The following is an 18914-nucleotide window of genomic DNA, read 5'->3' on the forward strand; positions in this document are numbered from 1 at the left end:
AAACCTCCACAGGTTTTTGTTCCTCCTTTTTTGTTATAAAATTAAAAGGATACAGAAATGCCAGTATATATGCCAGGCCTTTTCCCAGTGTGCATTGCTAGCTAGAAGCTTGTCTCTGCTGCTTTCCTTACAGGTGGTGGAAAAAAAAATAGAAAAAATCATTAAGAATGTTGGTTTTTGCCTGTTTTGCAGACTTGATGGGGAATTTGTGGCATGGCCCATAGGGGGAGTGCAGGAAGTGAGTTGTATTTGGAAAGACTTGATTTCTGTATGACCATGAGTGTTTTGGGGACAGCAGGCGACAGTGGAAGTTGCACTTCTACAAATGTATTTTCTATCCTGGTCTTTCCTGTTAACTGCTCAGTAGCACAGGTTGGTTGCTCTGCAGCTTGTGGAGCACCTTCCAAATGGCTCTCGTAGCCTTGTCCTCTCTGTGAGAAACAAAGGGAAGAGAGCAAACACTCTTCTCCAATGCTGGTCCAGAAAATCTTGTTCCCTGGTAGCTCTGGTGCTTCTGCTACAGGGACAAGATATCTAGGTGTGCTTCCATGGGAGGTGCTGAGAAAATAATGAGCAGTGAGAGGAGAAGCAACAGTTAACATTGGAGAAAACATATATCTATGGTACATGACCTAAAATTAATGACCAGCACGGAGTGGTAAAACAGACTTGAATAACGTGAATAACCTGAAAACCCAGATACTGAGGGTACACAACAGGTACAGGTGCTGTGTCGGTAAAACCACTGAGCAGCAGCCAAAAGTAAACAATTCCTGTCTGAATCTGGTTTTCTTGTGTTTAGGTGATACTGAGCAAGAGCTGGGACCCCCTCCATCCGTAGATGAGGCAGCGAACACACTCATGACTCGCCTGGGCTTCCTCCTTGGAGAGAAAGTCACGGAGGTTCAGCCAGGGCCCCAGTACAGCATGGAGGTGCAGGACGAGAACCAGGTATGGCCCCTCTCCCCCTGATCCCCAATGGCATGGGTTGGGATCACTGTGGAGTTTGGGAGAGGGTGGTTATTGTCTAATTCCATGGCAACCAGGTGTCTCGGTGTAACAATGAAATAAATAATGGTGCTGAGGTAAAGGTTGTATCTCTTCATCTCATTCTGTGAGTCATCCTCACAGAACAGCAGGCCGTGGTTCAGGGATCAGCCATGTGAGACAGCTTCTGTTGTTTTTCTGTTTCTGCAAATGTAGGAGTGGGCAGTGTTTCTAATCAGATTATAGTGACCAAAATAATCTGTACTTGCCTGGCATCTTCTCTGTGATATTTCAGAAGTACTTCAGTAGTGTTACATAAAGACTTACAGTCTCTGCAGAAGGGAGGGGGAAATAGTAATAGCTTGATTTTACAGATAGTCATGGTTCTTGCTCATATTTGCCCAACAAGGTGATTTCATGCTTGAAAACAGATAAGGAAGGCAAATCATAAAATCCTTATTGTGATGGAGCTTGTTATCCACCCCTGGCTGGCTGGAAAGCTTTGAGCTACAGGTTTTGTAGAAACTGCCTGAGCCTGAATTTCTCCCTCCTTTTCCTCAGGTATGGACAATTAGCAGTTTTGCTGAGAGTGAAAATAGGAGGCCTTTCCTCCCCCACCCCTTTTTGTATTTAAATTGACAGATGGCTAATCCAGTATGTAACAGAAGAGCACAAAACTCATCAGCCACTTCCAATTCCCTGTTCTTTTAATTGTCATTGGGTGATTCTGCATGAGTCACTGAGATATTTAACAAAGATGTAATTCTGAGAACCTGAATTCCTTAAAAAGAGAGTCAGTGAAAAGTGGCCTGTCCTCAGCGCAGAACAGATGTGGACCTGTTGGAGCAAGTCCAGAGGAGGCCACAGAGTTGGTCCAAGTGCTGGAGCCCCTCTGCTCTGGAGCCGGGCTGGGAGAGCTGGGAATGTTCAGACTGGAGAGCAGAAGGCTCCAGGGAGAATTTAGAGCCCACTCCAGTGCCTAAAGGGGCTCCAGGAGAACTGGACAAAGGCCTGGAGTGACATGAATGGCTCCCACTGCCAGAGGGCAGAGTTAGATGAGATATTGGGAAGGAATTCCTCCATGTGGAGGTGGTGAGGCCCTGGCACAGGGTGCCCAGAGAAGCTGTGGCTGCCCCTGGATCCCTGGCAGTGTCCCAGGGCCAGGTTGGGTTGACTGACTGACACAAGACGTTTTTGATCTCCTGCATGAGCTAGTTTGACTGAGAGCCAAGAAATGGGATTTTGTAAAGTTTTTGCCTTTAACACATATGTTACACTTTTAAGACTTCCCATTCAATTTCTTAAAGCAAGTTGTGGATTTAAAATAGACTGTTCTATACATTGGGCTAGAAAATGTCCTTTTAACAGGCGCCTATTTCAACTGAATACTTCAAAGCCAAGCAGAGCTTTCTACTATAAATGGTTCCTTTTGTTGTTACCTTTTGACAGAAATTAAAATCCAATCTTTTTTCTAAAGCCAAAGATGTCTTTGGAGAATAAATAAAAGAAAAAATCTAAAGAGAAATAACAGACTTGTCCTCTAAACTAGATTGGTATCTTGGGCTGTGTGCTAATTTTTGCATGAAAAAGTTTTCCAGGGCCTTTGAATGCTATTCATGTTCAGGAGAAGATAAAGAGAGGCTGGTTCCTCAATTACCAAGTTAATTTTTTCCTTTCTTTGTAAGTGTCTCCCGATGTCAGCACTTGCCTTGAATCCTGGGATACTCAAGGTTGGAATTGACCTCGTGAGCTCAACCCATCCATGCACCCCTGGAGGCAGGGCTGCCTTCAGGGAGGGACCGTGGTTCTCAGGGCTCATCCAGGCAGGGTTTGAAGATCTCCACTGATGGAGATCAGTGGGCTCTCCTGACAGCCTCTCTTGGGGCTCACAAACTTTAACAGTGAAAAACATTTTTCTTCTACCTGGTAGAAAATGGAATGAATGGAAGCTGTGACTGCTGCTCCTTGTCCTTTCCCTTTCCAGTTCTGAGAGGAGCGTGGTTGTGTCTTCTCTCCAGGCCCTGCAGATAGTGGAAGGGTGTAGCTATCCTTGGATGCAGTGTACCTTGTCCTTTCTGTAGGCTGAATAACCTTCTCCGTCAGCCTCTCCCTCAGCCCCAGCCATCTCACACTTTTGGGGCTCTCTTCTGATTCTGCCATCTCCCACTGGCTGTCTCAGCAAACAAATCCCGTCCAAGCTAAAGGTGCTTCTGAATTGCAGGAAATTTTGGTAAAACCTCTCCAGATCTCCATCCCACACTGAATTTCTTCCACTGTCTTACTTCCAATCATGTTGAAAATCATGCAATGAGACATTTATGGGATTTGCATTAATTAAATTAATTCTTCTATTAGCCATTGATTGATTAAAATCTGATTGAGACTTTGACCAGTAGTTTGCACTTGAATCTAAAAATTAGAACAATTTGTTGGGTTTTAATGTGTTAATTTACACGAGCTCAGCAAAGAAAACGTTCTTTGTATCAAAAGCTGCTGCTTGTTATTCCAGCCATGCTTTGCCTTCTCAGGCGAGACAATAATTATTTGCCATCTCACCAGTGCTTAAGCTGAAAGGAAGATAAGGAGTGGGATTATTTGCACTGAAACTGCCCAATCTGTACCTCTCTACGATGCCCAGTTGCCTTATTTTGAATATATCTAAGGATATATTCTCTAATCCAGATTGTAATAAAATAGTATGTTTTCTGTGCTCTTAATCATGATTTCCTTAATGGGAGATCCCAAATACTGAGGATTATATCCTTTTTCTCCTACTTTTTGGGAAATTCTTTCTAACTGTATTGTCTGCCAGAGCAGCACAAAGGACACCGAAGTTCTGGCAGAACAGAGTAATTTTTCAAAATTCAGTGAAAATGTGACAGATGAAACAGCAGCAATAATAATACAGAATGTTCTGTCAATGGAAATTTATATTTAAAACTCACACAGAGGAACATTTTTCTATATCAATACAAAAATAAAACATGTCAATCAATGCCAAGTGATATACTGTGTTATTTCATAATTTCCAGTTGCAAGGAGCTTGTTCTTCAGGAGCTGCATTGATAACACAGCAAATAAAGGAACTTTTATCACTTCTGGCATTTCATGAAACAATAGTTTTATCAGCTGGAGGGAAGATAAGTGTACCATCCTTGCACTGAATTTTAATTTACTTTAAAGTACAATGATTTCTATGTTTTAAAGTTAGTGGATATTATTTTGTACTGAGATAAGTTTCAGTGGGGATTTGTTTAAAATGACAGTTAAAACAAAGACATAGAAAAACTCCACCATAAAGAATTTATAATAGTAATAAAGCTTTACATTCTTGAACATCCCATATGTAAGCTGATCAAATGGGATTTACCAGTGGCACTTTAAATAGGATGGAGAGAGGAGAGAGTTGCTTTGCTTGTCCCAAGTACTTCAGTAGAGATGACCATGTGTTGGGAGCCATCATGTACACTGTGGGTATTTCAGAATCATTGGATCATTAAGGTTCGAAAAGACCTGCAAGAGAATCAAGTCCAGCCTTTGACTGAATCCCACCATGTCACTAAACCATATCACAAAGTGCTACATCTGCTTGTTGTTTGAATGTTTCCAGAGGTGGTGACTCCACCACTGCCTTGGGCAGTCCATTCCAATGCCTGACCACTCTGTCAGCAAAGAAATTTTCCCTAATATGCAACCCGAACCTCCCCAGGCCCAACTCCAGGCAATTTCCCCTTATCCTGATGCATGTTGCTTGGAAGAAGAGACCAACCCTGATGGATACCACAGGGAGATTATAAATGAACACAGAAATCCTCACACAGTTCATTTTCTGCTGTGTCGGGATGTCTGTGTTAATACACAAACCTGCCAGCAGAGCTGTGACATTGGCACTGTGTCCCTGGTTTGCTGATGCACTGATCCATACTGGGGATATTCTCTAATTAGGCTGAGGTCGATTCAGCTCCCTCTGGCATGAGAGCAGAGCTGTGGGGTGGCCAAGGGGCTGCCCCATCCCCCTTGCCAGGGATGCTCTGTGTTGCCTCCAGCACCAGGGCAGTTCCTCTCTGAGTAAGGATTTTTACACAACCCATGGGGATACTTGGACAAAGGAGGTTTTTTTCCTGCTGGTTTCTCGTGGTAGCTGCCATTATGGTGTCCTTATATAAAACACCATGTAGACCTTTAAAAAAGTCCCTCCCCAGACATTTTTTAAGTTTCAAATATGGAATAGGGAGGAGGAAAAAAAAAATTAGAGGTCAAGCCTGTTATGCAGTTTGCAGGTATGATGCTTTCTGTGCCGCAGAGAAGGGGATACAAAGCCACACAATTACATGGGGATGTTGCCACAGAATAAAAGAAATCTCATTTAATCAAATTCCAGATGGGGAATGAACCTCTGCTGTTCCTTCCTTGGGACCAGGCTCATTGTACAGTGAGTGAAGTGCTGCCTGCTGAGCCCAGCTTCAGCCAACAACAGCAGTGCAGGAGAAGCTGCTGTGCTCTGCACTGTCCCCTGAGCCAGGGAGATGTGGGCTCACCTCCCTCTGCAGAACCCTGAAGATGAACTCAAGGGAGAATGACTTGGTGAAACTCCCATTTTTTTAATGCTTACTTTTTGCCCATCTTTGAGGGGTGATGGACTGATCCTCCTGAGGGTGAGGCTCCTCCAGTGCCCACCCTGTGAGAGGGTGCCTGTTCTGTCACTCAGTCCTGTGCAAGGAAAGTGTTGAAATTACCTGTTTATTAAAAAAAAAAGCTCTGAAGTCCAGTGTAAGGGCGATGAACTTGGTGTGTTTGGTACACAAGAAGCCACCTGCGCCTTGACCCTGCACAGCAGTTTTGTCCCCTGCAGATGCTCCAGGATGTGTCTTCAGCAGGGAGAAGCTTTTTCCAGAGGAGCTTCTGTATCCAGTAGCCTGCAGTTAAAACAAGGGCTCTGTCATATATCAAATTGAATTCAAGAATGATTTTGGATTTTTAATAAATCCATCTCCCTGCACAGGATCAGATGGATAAACTCCTCCAGGTTCCTTGCACACAGTATCCTGTAGAGTCTTACCAAAAATCACTTTTAAAACAGCATCTTCTTTGTGCTGCTTTAATTTTCCATATTATTGAGGGTTTGTTTAAATTTTATCTGGTAGGAAAAGCATGCCTGGGCAGGGAAGGGCCATCTGGTATCTAGATAAAGGATCTCTGTTGTTTTCCTGGAATGGAGGAAACATTTATAGAGCAAAATAAAAACTGCGGCCCCACAAGGGTTCTGAGCAGATGGAAGTGGCCCAGAGGTCTTTGTAGGATTTCCTGGATATGGTGACTGTAACTGTAAGTAAAGGTGAGATCACACTGTGTGTTTCCCTCCCCAGAGCTCTCCACTTGGAACAGAAGCACCACATTTACCTTTCTGTCACAGTTTTTGCTTATTTGTGCTTTTTTCTTTTAAGCTTTCAGTTCAGTACTAACAAAACAACCAAAACTGATCGAGTACGGAATCAGGCTTTTGATAAATACTGCTATTTATGTTTCCTGTGGCTCCTGTTGAGCATGGAGGCTGGGATCTCTGAAGCGTGAAGGAGAAAACGAGCCCAGTGTCTGCCACAGGTGGGGGGTGGCCTAACGGATGTTTTCATTTCAAACTCTAAAGCACTTTTTAACCCCACCAGACAAAGCAAATCCTCAAGTGTGAGCTATAGAAAGCCTTTCCCCCTGGCAGTGTCTGTGGTGAGTGATGTGTTCCTGCTCTCCCCCATTTTGCAGAGCTCGGCGGTGACGCAGCGCATCAGCCCCTGCTCCACCCTGACGAGCAGCACGGCCTCGCCGCCGGCCAGCAGCCCCTGCTCCACCCTGCCACCCGTCAGTGCCACTGTCACAGCCAAGGACTGCACCTATGGGGCTGTCACCAGCCCCACATCCACGCTGGAGAGCAGAGACAGCGGCATCATCGGTGAGTACCAGGCCGTCCTCCTCCTCCTCCTCCTCCTCCTCCTCGCTGCTGCTGGCTGAGCCCCAGTGTGCTGGGCTGGTGTAACAAAGCTTGGTTTACAGTCAGAGAATCCCAGGATGGTTTGGGTTGGAAGGAATCTTAATGAGCATTCAGTTCCACCCCCTGCCATGGGCAGGGACACCTTCCACTGTCCCAGGTGAAGCCCCATCCAGCCTGGCCTTGGGCACTGCCAGGCATCCAGGGGCAGCCACAGCTGCTCTGGGCACCTGTGCCAGGTCCTCCCCACCTTCACAGGGAACAATCCCTTCCAATATCCCATCTAACCCTGCCCTCTGGCAGTGGGAAGTCATTCCCCCTTGCCCTGTCTCTCCAGACCCTTGTCCCAAGTCCCTCTCCAGCTCTCTTGGAGCCCCTTTAGACACCAGAAGGGGCTCTGAGGTCTCCCTGGAGCTTTCTGTTCTCCACTGTGAAAAACCTCTGTTCTCCCAGTCTGGATTCCAGGCACGTCATCAACTCAGTGATGCTCTGGACTCACCCTGTTTCATGTCCCTTGGGAACCCCAGAGCTGGATGCAGTGCTCTATTTAGATAATATTATTTATCTGTCTTTGCTAATTAGGGGAGTGGTTTTGCATTATTCAGGTTTATACTGCAGTGACCAAGGTGATCTGTACCCCCTCCATCTTCCATTTCTCATAGGCAGAGCTACATAGTACTTGGTGAAAATTGGGATGTATGAGGTTGATAACGTCACATCAATTAATTTACTTTTGGAAATTGTTTAAATGGTGCAAGAGGAAGCCTTGGGCAGGAGCTGAACTAAATTATCACAAATTTCAGTGAATTTCTGTAGGTGCTGTAGCAGGTTTTTCATTTGAATGATCTGTGGGTTGCAGGTGTAAAGAATCTGGAGAAAATATACACAGATTAATTTTGTTCAGTAACTGTAGAGGCACAATGGGAAAACATTAATGTTTATATGATATCAAACAGGATGATTGTCACTTGGGTGTCTTTGCCACATGTTCTAGATTGAGTATTTCCCCAGCTTAAGAAGATTTTATTTTGCTAACAATTTATGTAGTGTTAAAAAAAAAGAAAAATAAAGGCAGGTTGATAATTTAGGGAGGTTAGTTGCACTAGTGGTTAACATTTTGCTTGGCTGATCAGGGAATCTGGGCTTAGTTCAGCTCCTGGATGCCACAGCAACCCTTGCAGCACTTCTGCCTGCGTGATCTTAAAATGCAAATGGGTGAGCTATTCTGAGCTGTGTGCCGAAGTAGGTTAATGAATCCTGGCAAAGTCACTGCAGGATCCCACCCCCTCACTTCCCTGCTCACCATATCCCACCATCAGAGCTGCACTTTCTCCCACATCCAGCCCCAAAACTGGGCTGGGCTAGAGGGTCACAGTGAGTACAAGTGGGTGTTTGATCCCAGCTGGGTCCTGCCTCTGCCCAAGCTGTCACTCGGTTCTAAGAGCTGAGCAAAGGTTGAAAGGATTAAAAAAAATTTACAAGGTCCAGATCTTCAAATTCAGATATTCTTTATTTGTAAAAGCAATGAGGAATGGGGGAGAAGGTAAGACAAGAGCAGAGGTAGGAGCAAGTCAGCCCTTTCTTGTGGATGCCATGGAATTCTTTCCATATAAAACAGAATGGCTGGTGAAAATCCTGACCTGACTGTAACCTCTGAATAGCTTCCAGGATTTTTTGGCTCTCACTATGTAAAAGCAGCCAACTGTTAATGTTCAAAAATGTGCTACTGAAAAGAAAACTGGTCAAAGAATCATGTGCTGCTCTGAGGGAACTTTGCACCTCACAGCCCCTCCAATGTGAGCTTGGAAACTTTGCTGCTGGGATGCAGCAGAATGCAGGAAAATCTCCACCAGTCTTAGCAATCCTTTGAAATAAACAGCAAACTTTTCTTGCCAGCTTATCCAAGTGATGTTCAAGCAGCACTTTATATCATTAGCAGCAATCTCCTAAGGAATGGCTGTTTTCCACGTGGCATCTTCCTGTAGAAGTGTGTTCAAATGGGGCCACACGTTTTCCCTGTGATGATCTGCACTCTGTCCCCTGCTGAAGTGTCAGGGGATCATCCTGTGCAGGGACACAGGTATGAGGAGAAAGCAGCTTCAAAGGGAAAGCAGTGAGCAGTGGAAATCTTCTGGCCCCACTGCTGTGGTGAAGTGCACAAGTCTGGTACTGTATGGATGAGATGTCTTCACTCAGATTTTGTGGATTTATTTGATGGAAAATAACATAAAAAAGGAGCCCATTCCCTCCTTGGGATCCCTGGCCTGTAGGTTCTTCCAGTTACTCTTTTTGCTATTTTTTTCCTTTTATTCCTAAGCTTTCATCATGGTGCTGCCTTCTACAGATGTATGTGTTTCTGGGTTAAAAATAGGTTTGTTAATAAATTTGTCTAAGTGCCTGCTAAGCAAAATAGATGCTGCTATGCAGAATAGATGCTGCTGACAATGAAACAAGATGGATTTGTTTCCAACTTCATCTGCTTTGAGAAGGGAACAAAGCTCAAAAGGCACATCAAGATAAATTTAACTCAGGTTAAATATTTTTGTGATCATACAGTTAAAGCATTTGAAAATTCTGACATTCTCATCAGTATTATGAAATGCTCTGTTAATAATGAATAACATTTCTGAGAATTACAGATCTTTTTTTGAATCTCAATGGCTTCTAGTTGGGCTCATTCCCCAAAGAAAGTTGGGGAATGATCATTAAGGCTGCTACCTCTGTATTAGAGTTGGGACCTTTTTAACAGATTTCTTTCGTGTTTACAATAGTGGAGTGGGCTTTACAACATTAATTACCTTGTTTCTGCAAGTAATAAACTGCAGTTTCTAAACAGAAGCTTTGCTGAGCTGTTCTGTCTCACAGTGTTTGCAGGGAGCTGGGCCCAGGAGGTGGGAGGGTCTCGTTCTGTTTTACCCAGACCTTGCATTTCTAGCCTGAGCAGCAGCCAGGATAGAGCCCTGCAAGGCAATCATCCCATTTGTCATCCCATTCTTTATCCCATTCCTCATCCTGCTTGTCAGCTGGTGCAGCAGGGAATTCAGATCTAGCACAGAATGGATTTAGGGTCAGGTGATGCTGCTGTCGAGGTATTTTTCATTTCATTTTAAGGCCTTTTGCGTGCTCACCGTGATTTATAGCACCCCAGGCCTGACACAGAAATGGCTTTACCTGTTTAATGTCTGTCTGTTTGTGGGATTGTTTATTTGAATTAAGCCAGTGATCTTAATTGTCTTTTTCTCCTATTTGAGACCACTGTTGATAGAGAAGTTAAACATCCAGCAAGTGGTGTCGATTTTGGCCTCAAGCCTTGAGCAGGACACACCTCAGGGGTTTTGGGATTGGTTTTTTTTGGTGTGGAAATGCCATAAACTCACTGCCTGGTGGTGTCCAGCAGAGAATAATGTTCTAAAGGTGCACCAAGGTTGTTGGGGCACAGACAGTGTGTGACTGCACGAGGCTGCTGCCTGCCCTTGGGAATGGTTTGGACTTCCACTTTCTGCCTGCCAAGTTTTTCTGTTTGGCAGCTGGAGTGGTCTGGGGTGATGAGGCTATATTTAGGTGTATCCTTCTGCGGCTGAGTTTATGGAGGCTTATGTAGATTAGGGTAAAAAATTTATTTCACTCCTTGCCAACTTGTACGTGTTAGCTGGGACATCTCTAATGGAATGAGGCAAGAGGTGCTGAAGTGAAATGAGGTTAATTCAGGCTGGGTTTGGAGCTCGTTGCAGTGCAGCATATGAAAGTTCATTGCTTTCCTGCAGTTATTTCTTTAAATCAACAAAATCCCTGTTTCTTACTTGAGGCACCATAAATCTTTACATATAATTAATGATAGAGCTGTTGGTCATTGTCACGTGGGACCTACAAAAACTGCTTCTCCCACAGTTACAGCTGGAAGGTGAATGTAAAGGTTGATGTTTTCCAGGCATGGTCTTTGCCTCAAGGAGAATTGGATGGGATGGTAAAAATTCCCTTGTGTGTTTGACTAGAGACACATTCAGTTGAAAACCTCCCAGGGCATAGGCCAGCTTGCAACTAAATGAGAAATAATATTTGTGGCCTGTAAATATACAAAACTGTCTTGAGACGTGTAGTGCTGTTTGTAGGGCTGAGGTGCTGTCTGGAGGGGGCTGCTGCTGCTTCCGTACAGCTCTGTTATTTCCCCAAAGAAATCAAAATATTTCACCCATGTTATTTGCAAAAAGTTCTAATCAGAACTTTTGTTTCCAAGGGAAACAAGACCACACTGGAAAAGGAAAGTTTGACAGAGGAAACACAGGAGTAAATCTTGAGTGCTCAAAGCAGGGTGGGATTGTGAAGTGACTCCAGTACTTCTGGAGCGTATTCCCTCCTGGCACCACAGTCTATGTGCCTGCAAAGCTGCTTGAAGCTGGGGCAGGTGGTGCTGGTGCTGTGGGTGGGTTGGGATCATGGGGACAGAGATTCAGCAAATCCCAGGATTTGCTGAAAAAAAGCTGCAGACAGGATTGCAGACGGGCACCACACTGCCTGCGCACTCATACAAGGGGCTTTCCATGGGATATCATTCATTATGTGTTTTCCAGCAGTCAGAAGATCTGGATGCCTCAAATTCTGTCTGTGCTCACATTAAATAGCGTGAGACTGCACCAGTGGAGACTGGAGACACAGCTACGTATCTATAAATACACAGATCTATATGCACACACGTCTATATTTATGTCCCTGTGGTATTACTTGGGTGCTATAGAGAACCTCAGCTGTTTGTGCATGTCACGTTTCTCTTGTTCTGTGTGTGACTCACACACTGTCCCATCCTTCTCCATCCTTGCAGTGTCTTGTTTGCTCCCAGCTCACCAGCACACACTGTGGTCGGCATGATCCAATAGAGCAGGGCCCAGGCGTGGCAAAGTTCTGATTTTTTGTTCACCAGGGTTGTGCTTTTTTGTCTGGATTTAGCAATTGAAGAGCCTCAAGTGTTCTTCCTTAGCCTCTGGTGCCCTGGTGGATTCCTGCTATGGCACCCCAGTGTGTCCCACCTGTCCCTTGGAGACTGAGGTTGAAGGATCTGCCTCTCTGCAGATGGCTTAAGGCAAAAATTCCTGCTCTTTGACAGATTTGAGTTCATCAGTTTATGTCTTCCCAGTTTAGAGCACGCTGTCAGTTCAAAGGTTGCATTTTTTTTGAGCATTTGATTAAAGAGGTGTCCTTGTGTTTAAAAATCATAGAATTAGAGAGTGGTTTGTATTGGAAGGGGCCTTTAAGGACCAGCTAATTCCAGTCCCCTTGCACTGTTCCCAGGTACCACATCCACATGGTTTTTGAATGTTTCCAGGGATGGTTATTCCATCACTGGCCTGGACAGCCAGGACTTCATCATCCTTTTAATGAAGAAATTTTCCCTAATGTCCAACCTTCACCTTCCTTGGTGCAACTTGAGGCTGTTTCCTCTCATCTTGTCAGAATGGAACGGAATGGAAAAGAACGGAATGGGAATGGGATAAAATGGGGTGGGATGAATAAAATAGAATAGCTAGAATAGAATAGAATAGAATAGAATAGAATAGAATAGAATAGAATAGAATAGAATAGAATAGAATAGAATAGAATAGAATAGAATAGAATATTTCACTGTGAAGGGACCTACAATGACCACCTGATCCAACTCCCTGACCATTTCAGGGCTGCCCAAATCTTTGCTCTTCCATTGTATTTATCTGCCAATCTGGCATTCACAACTCTTCTCCCCTGAACATCACTCCACATCTTAGTAGTTGCAGGTAAAGTAAATTTTCTGAAATTATCTTTCTGAAATACGCTTTCTCCAGTTGTCAAAGTGAAAGTGTAGTGTCTGAGCAGCTCTGGGGGTCACACTATGGGAGATGTGCTCAGCATGTCAGTTCATGTTGCTGACTCACAGCTAACCTGATGCTTTTGCTTTTTAACTGAAGTTAAAATTATTTTGGTTTAAAACAGCTCCTAGAAGAGATTAAATCCATAGAGCCATCACTTCAGCATGTGTAGCAGCACTTAGATCATCCAGGGCTGTTCAGCAGGTAAATTAATCCACAGGGAACGGTCCTAAATATCTGCTTCAGTGATGAGTTTGCACATAAAACAGCTTTAGTGTAAACTAGAGAAAATTATGTTTAGAATGAACACAAATTGTTGATTAGAAAAAGGGGCAGCAGGACTTAATAGCTTTTTTTTTCTTTTTTGTTGTTTCACTTAAAGAAAACTTATTTTGACATGTTTATTTTGTTTTTCCTCAGTTTGATGTGTTGGAAGATGACTGATGTCAGCTGCTGATTTGTTTTTTCAAAGACTAATTAGACACATACTGAGATAGACTTTTAAAATTAACAGATTCTAATGGATCCTAATGGATCAATGGGGATTTTTTTTCCTGAGAATAGAAAACACGGCATGCCTTGCCCCGCAAACCCAGTCTTTGAAATGGAGTTTTTTATAGAGAATCATTTCAAAGATATTTCTCAGACAGTTTGAGGGAGCAATAGAAATGTATGAATAGCTGTTTTCTGTTTTTATCTGATTTTCTTATCCTAAATCATAAATATGTTTACCTGACAGCAAGTCTATGTATAAATGCCAACAAATAAATACCAGTTCTTAGCAGTTTCATGTGTTGGGTTTAATTTCAAAATACATTGCAAGCAACTAAATTTTAGAACGTTTGATGGGGTGCAAAGATACTGAGCCAAACTAATCCATGGGAGCTGGTTGTTCAGGTAGGTCAGTGGAGGCTTCTCAGTGTCAAACCTTGCAAACTTCTGCAAACATTCCCTGGAAAAGGAAAGGTAGAAACTATGATGCCAATTAAAAGACATGAGGAGCCATGGTAATGTTTCCTCCTAAATAATTTCTGTCCTTTCTGGAATGGTGTATTTGAATACAATGCAGCACAGAATTTTTAATACTCTTTGTAATTACAAATGGCTTTTAACTGTATGAGCCAAAACATTAGAGCTTAAATGTTCTTTTAGAAGTCGTAAGCAGAAACAGTATCATTAAAGTAAAATCCATAATCTCTGATTTATGTGGATATGGAAAATTTGATGAAGATAATTTTTGGCTCTTGCATGGCTCAGCTCAGCATTGAGCAGCGTGTGTTCAAGCCATTCTTTCTTTGTTAACTCATTTTGTTTATCATTTCTTCCTTCTAGCTACATTGACAAGTTACTCTGAGAATGTGGAACGTACTAAATATGGCGGGGAAAGCAGTAAGGAACTTGGATCTGGGGGAAACCTGAAGCAGTGGCAATCCCAGAAATCCAGCATGGACTCCTGCCTGTACCGCGTGGATGAGAACATGTCAGCCTCCACCTACAGCCTCAACAAAATCCCCGAGAGGAACCTGGAGACAGTCCTGTCCCAATCAGTGCAGTCAATTCCTCTGTACCTTATGCCACGCCCAAATTCAGTAGCAGGTAAGAAATTCATGTTTGTGCCCTTTAGGTCAGAGCCAGACACAGCACACAGATGCCACAGCCCTTCTTGTGTTTCCTTATCCAAAAAGAAATCTCCTTCCTGGAGTCATCATACTTAAGAATGACAAGAATTGGTTTTTTGTTTGATTCATTGGTTCTAAGGGAAAAATTCCTCTGTGGAAAACTGTTTCTGATGGCGTTTAGTGGTTATTGCAGCAGTTTATTATCTCTTTCTTACAAAATTTTACAACAAGATTACAGGAGAATATGTTTAAAAAGAAAAAGCCAGATACTTTACTGTCATTACAATGCAAATGTCTTGGGCTTAAGGTGCCATGACATCATAGCCATTTCTACTAGTTCAAAGGATTTGTTGCAAGTAAAATAACCTGTCTCATGTTCTCTGAAGAGCTTAAGAGCTCTGGAGTTAAGAGAATGGTGCTACTTTTGGTCTACAGAAGATCTGCCCTGGGTCCCAATGCTCCTGGTGAACTGTGCCCCAAACATTTCACACCTCACAGCACTTGGCGTTTGCTAGTGACTGACATTTTTTGGCATAAAATCAACATTAATTTCATTTAAATTCATGTTTGTTCTTTGAAACATTTCTAAATGATGTTATGCCATACCTTATTGATGTCTTTTACCAGCCTGCTGAGCGTTCCCCTGAAGCTGGTAACAGCAGGGCAGAAAAAAGAGATGGGATTAGAAATATTAAAGCTTTGCTGCAAAGCTGCTTGCCTGGAATTACTCCCTGTTCCTTTATTGCCCCATATTTTTTTCTTGCTGGGTAATTTCTCTGGGATAAAACATGTTGTCTATGTGTGTGTGTAGACATGTGGAGAAATCCACACTTTGGATTCTGAGTCCTGGCAGACGCTGCTCCAGAAAACCCAGAGACAATTCTGAGAGATACCCCAAAGAGCCTGGGATATTGTCTGTTAAATCAGCATCCCTTGGTGAACCAGGCTGCATTGCATAACTGGATTAGCTTTCCTTTTTAATCCTGCTTTGGCTGGTCACAGACCTAAAAGCGATGCAGAAATTAGATTTATACGTGGTGAAGTACAAACCCAGAGCGTGGAGGTGCAGCACAGACTGAAAACCTGAGATTCCAGGCTGAAGGGAGGGGATAGAAAAAACTTGAAAACTCTCCTTCCATAGCCTGCTTGCTTTAGATGAATTCCTTATAAATGACACTGTGTAAACATCTTCCAAAGCAAACAGAGGAGGCTGGGCACCGTAAATCTAAATACATGTGTGTTGATTTAATTGTCTTTGGAAGTTGTTGACTTGCTTGGTGCACTTAGAGGCAAATGCTATTTCAAGAGGAAACTGTCCAGTAAAGTTCAGGAACAACTTTTCATTCTAGATGTTTATTTTTTGGTAGAGATTTTACTGCTTTGAAGTACTATGACAGCTGACACAGTTCATGTCCCAGGTTAAATCGTGGAAGTAAATATTATGAGAATTCAAGATTTGGCTTAACATTTTATCATCAAATGATCACATATTAGCTCCTATATGCTTATGGCACCAGAAAATTATGGGGTTTAGGTAGTGGATTTATATGGGTGGTTTTCACCAAAGAGTTTAACCTCATTATCTTTGTGCCTGAGTGATGAGAAAGGGAAACCAGGTGCAGTTTCAGAGTTGGTTTAAGTCTGTCTGCAAATGTGACATTGCTGAAAGAGTTAATGCTGAGCTGCCAATGTCCTTGCTCCAGTGACACACGTTGGGTAACCACTTGATAAACCAGATTAGTTGACTAATCCAACTGAAAATTAACCCACCAGAAAATAGGTATATTAATTTTGAGCCTCAAGGTCATCACTGTGGAGACAGTGTGGCTGAGAATGGGGCAAAAAGCTGGCCTTCCTTTAGTGGTATTCCATGGTATTCCACATTTTAAGGTAATCATGAATTCACAGCTTTGCTAAAACAGGTTCTTTTTCTCTTTTTTTTTTTTTCAAGTACATTTGAATTTGTATACACTCTTTTCTTGGGAAGCAAAGTATAGCAGCACTTACACCTGCTGGCTTTTTCTTTTCTCCTTTTTTTTTTTTTTTTAAAGATTCTCCCCAAAAATCTTCCAAAACAGCACAAAAATACCCATTTTTATAGCAGCCTACAAAGTACACTCACTGAATGTATTGTGTCACTGAGCAGTTTACAACTGGGAGCAGTTCTTACAACACATTCTTCCCTGTGAGGGGAGTGAGGCCCTGGCACAGGGTGCCCAGAGAAGCTGTGGCTGACCCTGGATCCCTGGAAGAGTCCAGGGCTGGGTTGCAGAGGGCTTGGAGCACCCTGGAATAGTGGTAGCTGTCTTCTTCTATTTGGGAACACTAACAGGAGACCAGACCAGAGCAAATATCAATGAAGCATGAGGAAAAGTCACCAAAACACTTTACTTCTTCCTAGGGGATACGGTACTTGGTTCACATCAGCTATGTTGTCTCACAGTACTTACATCTCCATGTATTTTCATTCGAAACTGAAAAAAATACAGTAACCAGAGCATGAGATCCAAGAGCCAGGCGTGATGTACTTCTTTGCTTTCTCGTGGCAGCCACCAGCTCAGCCCACCTGGAAGATCTGGCTTACCTGGACGAGCAGAGGCACACTCCCCTGCGCACGTCGCTGCGGATGCCGCGGCAGAGCGTGGCCAGCGCCCGGGCACAGCAGGACCTGCGAGGTAGGAGCACAACGAGGCCCTGGGGCTTCCCATCCTGGGGGTGTCTGCGTGGGGAACTTCATCCATGTCTCTGTGAAAACCAGAATCTCAGGATGGTTTGGGTTTGAAAAGGACCTTAAGGTCTGTCCAGTGCCAGCCCTGCCATGGCAGGGACAGCTTCCGCTGTCCCAGGCTGCTCCAAGCCCTGTCCAGCCTGGCTTTAGACACTGCACAGCTTCTCTGGGAACCTGTGCCAGGGCCTGCCCACCCTCACAGGGAGCAATTCCTTCCTAATATCTCATCCAACCCTGCCCTGTGTCCTGTCCCTTCAGGCCCTTGCGCAAAGTCCCTCTCCTGCTCTCTTGGAGCATCTTTAGGCACTGAAAGTCTGCAGTAAGGTCATCCCAGAGCCTTCTCTTGTCTCTTCTCCAGGATGAATACCCCCAGCTCTCAGCTGGTCTCCTTGGGCTTAATAATTTGCTAAGTTATTAAAAATGAGAAATTTTATGGACTACTACTGTTTTGTCTTATTTTTTTAATCAAGGCCAGAGATTGCAGTTCCCCCTTGCATTCTGCGGTGTGCCAGTGGGGAAGGAGCCCAGTGCAGTGATGAGGCCACCAGCTCAGCCATTGCTTGTAGAGTTTCTCACAATGCCTGTATTCAGGCAGCTCTTTGAGTTCTAAAAAGCCTTTTGAAGGGGAAATTTTTGTGGTTCTTTGTGGCAAATTCCCCAAACAAGACATTACCAATGAGAAGAGGAGCCAGGGCTGACATTTTACTTTTTTGCTTATTATTCCCAAGCACCTCTAGCACAATTTGCACACCATCTCCTTGGGATTTCAGCCCACCCTTCAACTTACATCCGTCTTTTAATCTGAGCTCAGTCTTCCACCACGTGCTGAAGCTGTCAGTGTGACAGTCCTGAGTCTGCAGCAGATCACCAGGCTAATGCTTCAGCCCCATCATTTTTTATTGCACAGATGAGTAAGTGGCCAAGAAAGCTCATTTGGGATATTTTCAAGTTGTTTCTGTGCCAAAAGACTGCTGTATTCTCCCCTGTGCATAGAAGAGGGGTTTCTTTTGGCCATACCCAAAACTTTCCTGTTCTCTAGGGGGTTTTTTTTGAGCCCACCATCTTAGGGTGAGGAACTGGGGAGCTGGAAGGCACAGGCTGGTTTTTCACCCAACATACTCGACCTGGTACAGCCTGGCAGGACTTTGTACCAAAGACATGAGCCCCCCCAAAGACTGGGTTTGTGAGCTTTGGATGGCAGTTTGCAATGAAATCCTCCTGGCTGCTTAGGCAGTTCTAGAAGTGCATTAGCAGGCAGTAAGTGAAGAAAGCAAAGTTTGACAGACCAAATTTCCATATGTTCGGAGGCAGGAGCTTGCCAAGGCTGTGTAATTTGCAGTGATTGCATCCAAAACATTCAACTTTATTGTAGGAACAGAATCAAATTGTTTTCCAGACACACTTTTGAAACCCTTGTTGCACTACATATTTTCCTTCTGCGGTTTTTTTTTCCTTTTTATGACAGTTGCATGAGAATAGCAGCAGTGTTTCAATTTTTTAAAGTTTGTTTCTTATCCTACCTGAGGTTCTGTGCTGTTTTTAAAAAGAGAGGGAGAAGAAGATGTGAAAAGGCAAACCATCACTATTTGGAAACATTTTCATGTCATTGCATATGCAAGGAGGGGCTCCTCCCTCAAATGCTGCATTTTGCAGCTATTGCTGTGAAATTGCATCAATCTGGGCTGTTAAAAACTGCAGCTCTTTGTTCCAGCTGGAAATCTTAAACTTGTGTTTAATTTTAATATCCCTAGTCTTGGCACTGGGCT

The 18914-nt window shown here is 43.6% G+C and overlaps 1 protein-coding gene across 9 annotated transcripts in view; it reads left to right on the forward strand.

Annotated features, from left to right (window-relative positions):
* The window catches only part of TANC2 (tetratricopeptide repeat, ankyrin repeat and coiled-coil containing 2), a 142648-nt gene that overhangs the window by 75706 nt on the left and 48028 nt on the right, over nucleotides 1–18914 (forward strand). For all 9 annotated transcript variants that reach the window (XM_030966077.1, XM_030966074.1, XM_030966076.1 and 6 more), the window contains 4 exons: nucleotides 803–951; nucleotides 6745–6931; nucleotides 14134–14397; nucleotides 16970–17095. In XM_030966077.1, the coding sequence (XP_030821937.1) occupies nucleotides 803–951; nucleotides 6745–6931; nucleotides 14134–14397; nucleotides 16970–17095 (726 nt within the window). The remainder of the gene's footprint in view (nucleotides 1–802; nucleotides 952–6744; nucleotides 6932–14133; nucleotides 14398–16969; nucleotides 17096–18914) is intronic.

The sequence above is a fragment of the Camarhynchus parvulus genome, chromosome 27 (assembly GCF_901933205.1).
Source record: "Camarhynchus parvulus chromosome 27, STF_HiC, whole genome shotgun sequence".
Lineage (NCBI taxonomy): Eukaryota > Metazoa > Chordata > Aves > Passeriformes > Thraupidae > Camarhynchus > Camarhynchus parvulus.